General features: G+C 39.9%; 1 protein-coding gene across 1 annotated transcript; it reads left to right on the top strand.

Annotated features, from left to right (window-relative positions):
* The first annotated feature begins 2,724 nt into the window (after nucleotides 1-2,724).
* On the top strand, nucleotides 2,725-7,716 carry OTX2 (orthodenticle homeobox 2). The gene is made up of 3 exons (XM_069091704.1): nucleotides 2,725-3,043; nucleotides 4,273-4,424; nucleotides 6,851-7,716. Exons 1-3 carry the CDS (start codon nucleotides 2,947-2,949, stop codon nucleotides 7,469-7,471), a joined length of 870 nt encoding a protein of 289 aa, XP_068947805.1. The 5' UTR covers nucleotides 2,725-2,946; the 3' UTR covers nucleotides 7,472-7,716.
* The last annotated feature ends 2,129 nt before the right edge of the window (nucleotides 7,717-9,845 follow it).

Below are 9,845 nucleotides of genomic sequence, written 5' to 3'. Positions count from 1 at the left end.
TTTTTCTTTCTCCTTCTAACAAACAGCATGCTAGTCTATATAGGTTTTGTTTCATTTCCATCATGCAGAAAATTAATCAGCACAAATGATCAGCCGAGCTGGGGATGGCGTCCTGTAATTAGGGAACGTGTGCCCCTCGGATTATCTCGTTAGTTTATCAAGAAAACATTTATTATAATTAATTCTTGGACGGGATAATTATTATTGAGCGAGGACAGAGCAACTGTTAGATAGGGTCCTTGGAAAGAAAAAGGGGGAGGGGGCGACAGATTGCGCGAATTGGCCTTGGGATATAAGCCTGTCATTCGGCCAGGACCAGGGTCAGTTCAGCAAGTTCGCTCCACCGGCTGGGCTGCTGGGCAGGTAGGACACAAAATGAACTTTGTCATGATTTACAAGAGTTATACTAGGGTCTTTTAACCATCCAGTAAAAGGGTTTTTTTCTTGAATATATTATTTATATAAAAGTCATCCTCACGCAAGTCATATTGGGGCTTATATTTTTTAAAAGGTATTTTCCTCCATTTATCGGCTCTCCTTAAAAGGTAAGGGAGGAAAATATCTTTCAGGGAAGAATCTTAAACTGATTCACTTTTAAGTTACCTTGGAGACTTGGAAACTCCGAAGGACAACTTTTTGAGGGAAAACTATTTTTTAGGGTGACTATTAATACTTACCTGTTTGTTTGTTTGTTTTTAAAGCAGAGCAAGTAGAGCTGAGAAAGTAGTTTAGTTCTGAGAATGTTAAACACAAGCAATTAGAACTTTATAGATTAACTAAGAAATCCTAAAGTCTTTTTATAAGTCGTGCATTATTTAATGCCCATTCATTTTAATTAAGGTATAGATTATGTTAATGTAAGCCATATTTTATATTTTCACTCATATCTGTGAGTGTAGTTACAAACTACTTTCTCTCTCCTTAATACTTCCATAGTTCTTATATTAGTTATATTGTACTATTTTGTTTCATTTGAACTCTCTGAGAGCTTTAAAAGATAAGATTACTATTTTTAATTTTTAAAAAAACTTTTTTAAATGTTTAAAATTTTTTCAAGAAATTCTTTAAAAAGTAAATTCACTTCCTTCCTAATGAAATGAACCAAAAAGAAATTGTCATAAAATGCAAGGTCTTTGTTGCTCAAATTTATTTTACTGTTGGGAATAATCTAAGTTTCTCTCTCTTTTTTCTCTGTCAAGTATAGGATGGAATACTCTATCACTGTGCCAAGTTGGGAAAAGTTATTTAGTATCATTTTTGCTATTAATTTAAGCAAATAAAATCCATAATTTTCCAAAGTCCTTAAATACTTATTTGTGAGACTGTGGCCCCTTGATGCCCTGGACAAATTAACTCCAGCAGTCCTTAGGACAGATCATTTTGGCAGCTCTAAAAGTGAGAAATTAGTTCTCAAGCTTGTGTCCGCCATTTTGAAGAAATCTCTTGCTTCATCAAAGTTGTAAACTAATGAGATCCTTACAGTATGGGTGGTGCAATTCTTGTAATAAATGCCAGAGTCTGAAGCTGTGACTATGGGTTGGAAGCCTACACTACTTGGGGGGGAGGAGGTGGAAAAAGTAAATACTTGTTCCTCCTTTTCCTTCCTTCCTTTTCTTCTTTTTCCTTGTCTCTTTATCCTCAGAGAATTGTTGGAGACTTTCAGAATGGAGAGTCATTCTTTTGGTTTGGCAAACTTGGGTCACTTTCTTTCCTTTATTAAAAGAAAATCCTAAATAAGTTTTGGAGGGTAGAGGGGAAGAACCCAGCCAAATGAAACAGGAAATTATCCAGGCTTGTTTCAGAGCCCAATGTCCTAATATGAGCATTCTACAAAATGCAGCGTCCATACTTCGAATTTATCACGGAAGTTGGACAACACTGACAGTACAAAACAGGACCATAGGCATAATATTCCTAAATATGAATGTAATCTAAAATTTCCAAGGTGTGCTTTTTATCCTAGTATGACTACAGCATTTCTTTAGTGAGCAGTGAGTCAGCAAATCTGCAGGAAATTTTTGCAAAAAGTTTAGCAATTTGATAAGTTTTGATTGGAAGTTAAATGTTTGTTTAGCGTTAGCTCTTTAGACACATATAATCTAGGCTCACAGAAAACCTAATAATTCTTACTTACCTCAAATCTAATTACTGAGTATACCAATTAGGTGAAAATGATTACTGGAAATGGCTTAAGATGTGGAATGATAGTGGTAGGAGAGTTTTCTCAAGTTTGTAGATTACCAAGTTGATATTTCAGATCCTAAACACACTAACATTTTAGGTTCACAGCAGCTGAAAGCTATAAAAAGCTGGGATAAGTAAAATCTCTGCTGGTGGAATGGCAACTGCCGGGAGAGATAGGTTTCTTGAATTGTTTCTTTGTTTCTCACCACTGGACTTTGTTATCAGCATTATTTATTTAACCAAGAAGATCTTTGTCTCTGCAAATGGCCCCAATCAAGTTTTGTTTGAGACAATTAGCAAGAGCCAACCAAGAAGTCCTATGCAAATGTAGGGATAGGAATGCAATGTGTGCATTTGAAGGCCTGGGGTTTTGTCCTTGGGTAAGGCAGATTGTAATTACTTTCTGGGGTGTAACTTTTTTTTTTTCCATTGAGCGTGGGGGTAGGGAAGACATATTTATCCAGCCCACATCTCCTCTGGTCCCAAAGGCAGCTGGGGGCCTGAGAGTCCCTTAAGAACCAAAGGATCCTTTAACCTCTGAACCTCACGTCGGCTTGTCATTTGGAGATAAAAGATCTTCACTGGACGTCTCAGTTAACCAGAACTTTTAAAAATTATTATTATTTGTCATTTTGTTTTCTTCTTTAGAACCACCAAGTTTAAGCCTAACCAACTGGGACCCTGAATCCAACAGCTCCTGAGGAATCGAGACCTTGCTGCCGGGTCTCCATTTTGGCCAACTTTTCTCCTCCAAACTTTAGCATGATGTCTTATCTTAAGCAACCACCTTATGCAGTAAATGGGCTGAGTCTTACCACCTCTGGAATGGACTTGCTTCACCCCTCCGTAGGCTATCCTGGTAAGAATGACTGCAACCCCCACCCTTTAGCTCCAAACAGTAGAAAACCCACAAGAGATCTAATGTCTTCTGAGATATCCCCCAGTCTTTGGGCTTGCTTCTCTTCATGAGTGAGGTGAAGCCTACTACTTCTGAACTTTCCACTGAATGACTGGGAACCTTTTTCAGTCCCTCTGTTCCCTCTCAACCCTCTCTTTTCCCTATGAAGGCTCTACCTTTTCCAGGAAAGGAGAGGGGAAGATGAGGAGACTGAAGGAGGGAGGAGGCTGATTTGAAGTAATTGAAGGATATTTGTTTCACTTTGCTGGGCTGACAATTAAAGCCAGGTCTGAAAGTTTGAGTAGGGGATGCCTGGCTCTATGCCACCCTCCCCCGGGCCCCCCCCCCCCCCCCAACCAAGTACACTGATTTCTGAAGCCCAGTAAAAATAGCCTTTTTTCCTTCCCCTTGGTTCTTCTTTCTGCGGCTTCTCCGTTTTATCTGTTTTTTTTTCCCCACTTGCCCCTCTGTTTTCCCATCCCTCCTGTATAATAGTAACACAGTTGCTCCAAAAGGATATGTTGATTTTTTTCCTCCCTTTTGATTCAGATTTTAATTTAAAATACAGGTAAAACTTTCTCAGACTTTTGAAGCTTATGTCGTTACTATGGCCATTTGGGCCCTGGGTGGGGGAGGGGAGACCTTTGGGGCTTCAGGTAGATGATTTTGTAAACAAGCAGGAATTAGCCAGATTTTTTGAAGTCCAGTAACTTGGGGACAGGGGATGCCCATCTTGAGACACTCTTAATGTCCTTCTGAATCGTTATTTGGAGATTTTATGGGGACTTTTTTTTTTTTCCTTCCTGAGAAGTACAAGCAAGAGACCATCCTGATTTTCCTGGGTATGGGTTCTCTGAGAGTAAATCTGCAGGGCATAGGCAGCCTCTTCTTATAAGGCAAAAGCTCAGCATGTATGCTGCTGGTTAATGGGATCTGTAACTGGGGAGGGGGGAAAGGGAGGGAGCTAGAACAATGGGGACTGGCAGACTTGAGGAGTGGCAGTGGCATCAGGAATCTCTCTAATGAGGTTGCTGCCAATGGAGAGGAAAGGAAGGGGGCTGCTGGTTTCTGCAGTATGTTGGCTAGACAGGGGCGTTTGGTTGAAAGGGTGAATGGGGGTACATCCCCCTACCATAGTTGGGATGCTGCTCTGCTCCTCTAAAAACTGTCATGACTTTCTTGTCCTATAGCAACCCCCAGAAAACAGAGGCGGGAGAGGACCACCTTTACCCGAGCTCAGCTGGACGTGCTAGAGGCACTGTTTGCCAAGACCCGATACCCAGACATTTTCATGCGGGAGGAAGTAGCACTGAAGATCAATCTTCCTGAGTCTAGAGTGCAGGTAGGGAAAGTGTTGGTGCCATCTGCTATCCTAGACCTATTGTGTACAACCTGGTGACACTCTCTGTCATTTTGTTAACTTTCATTTAATCTTCCTTAGATTTTTGTTCAGGCATTCCTTAGGGGCACAACATAATCTCAACAATTTGTCCAGTGACCCTCTCTACAACCAAGTAGGAGAGATAGGCCTCTGTATCCATTCTCTGGCATAGAAAACAGCTCCAATCCCCTTTTCTTCTGCCTTCCATTTGTTTCAGTCCTCTTCTCCCCTCCCACAAATTCACTTTTCCCAAGTTCCTAAAGTATAATGATTGCAGCAAGAATGTGGGAGAACTCACCATAAGAGAGAATGAAAGCAAAGACCCAGAGGATTTAATGTTTCTATGGGACAAAGACTTGGGGTTAGTAAGAGCTCAGAGTCCTGGATGGCTAGCAAAGCCTGTACACATGTTCCTGATATTCTTCTTTATTTAAAGAGCTATATAAATATGAGTTATTATTATTGTTGTTAAATCAATATGTGTATAATGAGAAGCAGTGTTGAGTGGTAGATTGACCTAAAGGAGAAAGCCAATCCCTGCCCCGTCCACATACAGACTGTGAGACCCTGTTCCAGTCCCTCAATCTCTGAGTTTACTGAATAATTTTCAAAGGTTTTAAATTCCACAGAAGGTGTCGATCTACACTAATTAGTAGGAATTTTCCTCTCCTATAGAATTCTCTCTATCAATGAAGTCATAGGTCCATTTCCTGTCCCAATCCCCATTCCTTATCTAATTGCACAACTTCCTCCCCTTACCTTTATACCTATTCTGATGTCTTCAGAAAATAAGAAATCAACCCAACTGTGAGTTGACTGAGAGCTTGTTTTCACCTCTCTGTGATTAACACAAAATTATCGAGGACTCTCTCAGCTTCAGAATATACACTTTGAAGTGGCTTTGGGTAACTACAGAAACCACCTTAAAAAACATTAACTGCTTTTTCCTCCAGCTCTCCACCCTGTTTTCCCAAAGCTAGGCTTAACAACTTTCAAGTCTTTTAGACTACTTTTCACCCAAGTCAGTTTAGGCAAGAAGTAAACTCCAGATGCCCCTCTTTCTCAGAGGAGGCTTAGTATCTAGAAAACATACCCCCAAATCTGGAATTCCCCTTCAACCAAAGCAAATTTTACTGAAAGATTAAACCTGGGACTGAGGTTCCAAGTCAAGGAAAGAAAAAAGAGAAAATTCAGTCTTCTTTTAAAATTTCATTAAGGGGCAGGTTGTGAAAGACTTTGACCCTTCTGAATTACTATCAAGTGAAATAAATGGACTGGGAAGGGTTTTTCTACCTACTGGGTTTAGAAATGAACTTTAGGGCACTGTTAAAGTTAAAATAGTCTTGTGCTTCCCTTAGGGATATTTCCTTCTTTGAGATTTTAGGGATGTTCAACTCAGCAGCTTACAAAGGAGGAAATTAACTAGAATCATTTTAAAACCTGACACAGTGACAATTTCTTATCATCCTTACTCACCAAAGAAACTCAGCAAATGACAGTGCAAGTCCCACCTTGGAAATGCCTATACCTTTTCATCAAGATTTCACAAATTTAAGTCCAAAATGCTGAAATCTTGACTTGGCCCTGTTGAAAGCTATGCTGACAGTTCTTTCAAGTCCATATTCCTCCCTCACTTCACTGGAGAGTTCTGGTTACCTCAAGCTGGCACTTTACCTACTTCTCCAAAATGAGAAGCAGGAGAACATTCATCAGGCAATTACTCCGGAGTCCCTACTTTCTGGATGCATTAGCAAAAGAGTAAAGTGAGAGGCCTAGCCTTTATACTGGATGTACTTCCACCTCTATAATTCTATGATTCTAAATATTAGATGGTAAGCCCTCTGAGAGCAGGACCCATTCTTTATGTCTTCTTCAGGATCTAACTTTGTGTTTTCATTGTAAATACTACATAAATATTTGAACTGAATTGTGAAGGTAGGTTTTTAGCCACATAGGAACTCAGAATGTTGCTTTTTAGCATTTGGTCAAATAGGATCTGAAATACAATATGGACTATGCATTAAGAATTAAGGACAGTTTCTAGCTACATGACTTTTGCATCTCTCTTAAAAGTCTCAGCTGTTGCAAGTGCCCAATCCTGGAAGCAGGGATGAATTCTAATACTTAGGGACAAAAGAAGCCTCTATAGACGGACTGATACACAGGCCAATGAGGTTTCTCATTGTGTAGATAGCTACAGTAGTATTCAAATCCCACTTAGCCACAGTCTTGGCATCTAGAGGCAGGCAAAGAGGGCTTTTCTGACCTTACTTATAAGGGTAGGTTTTGACCTGGTTCACCTCATCTTTTTGATGGCGGTTATCATGGAAAACTTCTGAAAAGGGTTTCTTTCCCCTATCTTTCTCTTTTTTCCCCTCCTTCTCAAGGTATGGTTTAAAAATCGAAGAGCCAAGTGCCGACAACAACAACAGCAACAACAGAATGGTGGTCAAAACAAAGTTCGACCTACCAAAAAGAAGAGCTCTCCAGTCAGAGAAGTGAGCTCAGAGAGTGGAACCAGTGGCCAGTTCACTCCCCCCTCTAGCACCTCTGTCCCAGCCATTTCCAGCAGCAGTGCCCCTGTGTCCATCTGGAGTCCAGCTTCCATCTCCCCACTGTCAGATCCCCTTTCCACCTCCTCTTCCTGCATGCAGAGATCCTATCCCATGACCTACACCCAGGCCTCAGGTTATAGTCAAGGATATGCTGGCTCAACCTCTTATTTTGGGGGCATGGACTGTGGATCTTATTTGACCCCTATGCATCACCAGCTCCCTGGACCAGGGGCCACACTTAGCCCCATGGGCACCAATGCAGTCACCAGCCATCTCAATCAGTCCACAGCTTCTCTCACCACCCAGGGCTATGGATCTTCAAGCCTGGGTTTTAACTCAACCACTGATTGCTTGGATTATAAGGATCAAACTGCCTCCTGGAAGCTAAACTTCAATGCTGACTGCTTGGATTATAAAGATCAGACATCCTCATGGAAATTCCAGGTTTTGTGAAGACCTGTAGAATCCACCCTTCCCCTTTTGTTTCTGGTGATTTTTTTTTTCTGAACATAATGGGCTGAACATTCCAGTTTTAGCCAGGTCTTGGTTGAACAAAGACAGTTAGTCAAGAGCATGGTCAGATTCATCTTCTGATTGAAGTTCTGGGAAGAAATGGGAGGAAAAATGAAGGAAGGGCCTTAAAGGGGCAAATCAACTAGCAACCAGGAGTGGACAAAGCCACCCATTTACATATGACCCATGTAATAGTTTTAGCTCTTTATTGGTTTTCTTGGTTTGTTAAAGGTATGGAGGGAAAACATTCCAGTCTTGGTCAACCAAATACAAACAAAAACAACCCAAGGAAAGGAGGGGTAGTGTCTTACTTCACCAGAGGTTCCTACTGTGTTAGCCAATCTTGGTTAAATCTTAGGAATGGACAGTGTCTCTCTCAAGCTCATCCACGTTTCATGACCAACTGTTAGTTGGCACTGAAAAAACTTTTCAGGGCTGTGTGAATTGTGCGACTGATTGTCCTAGATGCACTACTTTATTTAAAAAAAAAATGTTCATAAGGAGTCAATGTGTAGTTTTTAAGAGACAATCAGTGTGTGTCTTATATAAATGGTACATCTGTTGTTTTAAATCTGTGCTAGACTTCAAAACTGTGATCTCCTGTATTGTATGCAACCTTGAACTCTGCCTCTGCAGGGGTTCTTCTGTGATTAAATAGATTATAATTATAAGCAAAATTCAGAGCAACTGAATCTAAAAAGATTGCCTTTGGCCAGAGGTGAACTGCACTGAAACTTTTTACAACAAACTTTCACTGAATGGGGAAAAAAAATGAGAGAGAGCCAGAGAGGAGAGAAACAAAAGGATACTAGCTCATCTGTTAATAACTTACTGATGGCAAAGCTATCAGTAAACAAACACACAAAGACATTGGTCAATTGCTCTGACCCTGATGAATTTAAACTGAGATCATTGTTGTTTATGCTTGCAGATGTTAACTGGAAAAGATATATATTATATATATATATATATACATATATATATGCATAAACCTTTTTTCTTGGATTTGGCAGACATGTATAATTACATTAAAATGGTTCTAGCACAATTTGGGGTCTTCTTCCCTTTAATTTTACACAATGACTTATGGAAGGGAAACCACACCTTGACATAGAACCTCTATTTCCCAAAGTAAACGTCTTGAGGCAGAAATGAAACAGCAAATTTGCTGTTCTTTAATTTGAAATCACTAGCTATATTTCAGTGCCTAACACAGTGCTCTGCACACAGCTGGCCTCCAATAAAGGTTCTCGACTTACTGACTTAAATGAGGATTGCCCAGGGAAATGAAGTTAACTTTCCCATCAAGCACTATTCTCTTCCTCCTCTCCTGGCCCCCAACACCTCCAGCATCAGAACATTTAACAGGCTAATGTTTCTGCTTTCTATTTTAAATCTAAGTATCTAAGATGATGAAAAGATTATTTGAAATCAGCAAACTATGATGATGTGAAAATAGGGACCTGAGAATGTGAGGGAGGAGGGATCAAAACCCCTGAAAGTGGAAGAAAACCCTTTGTTATCATTCCCCATTTTTTGGAGGAGGGGTATAAGGTGGAGGAGGGGTTTGTAGAGAGGAGAATGACAAGAATTCTTTGTTCCTGCTTGCTGTTTAGTTAAGGGACTGTTTCTTGAAGCTACTAAAAAATATTCTTTGGTAAACGGAGAGTGTAATCAGAATCTGAAAGCAATTCAGGCAGAAATGATGTCTGAACAAAAGAGTTTTGAAAAAGTTTTGAAACCTATCATTTCAGCAGTTGAACATAAAGTGCCCTGGTCAGGTTTTCTTCTTTCAAGAAAGTGCTGAGAAAATAGGTCCCTTTTCATGTCTTCCTGCGTTTTATAAAAGCAGCAGAAAAGACAAATGCAGCAGTGATGGTAGCAATTCCCTAGGCATAATCAACTTTTATTTTAATTTTAGCCTTGTATTCTGTCTTGAAACTAGACACATTTAAATGAACCAGAATTGTACTTTCATAGGAAAAGTATCAAGCTGCCGATTTCAAATTTCCCCCTCCATATAATATCACTTAAAATTGACTTGGTTGTACCCAGTTTTCTCTTTCTGGTTATGCAAATTGTTTTGAGCACTGTGTGATCTTTCCTAATAAATCGTTTGCCTTTTTTTTTTTTTTGTCTGCTAAAGGAAATGCATTAGTTTGCTTCCAACTTTGAATCAGAAATTTGATGGAGAAATTTTCCAGGGACTACTCATAATTGTCATTCTGTTGTACTTTATACTGAAGTGAAACTGGGACCTTTCAGCGAGCTTTCCTTTTTTTATGGTTGTCCAGGTTCAAGTTCTTAATCTTTC

The sequence above is a fragment of the Petaurus breviceps genome, unplaced genomic scaffold, assembly GCF_028583685.1.
Source record: "Petaurus breviceps papuanus isolate PSGF00001 unplaced genomic scaffold, PetGlider_PUasm1.0 189, whole genome shotgun sequence".
Taxonomy (NCBI): domain Eukaryota; kingdom Metazoa; phylum Chordata; class Mammalia; order Diprotodontia; family Petauridae; genus Petaurus; species Petaurus breviceps.
This window is presented reverse-complemented; position numbering and strand designations above follow the sequence as displayed.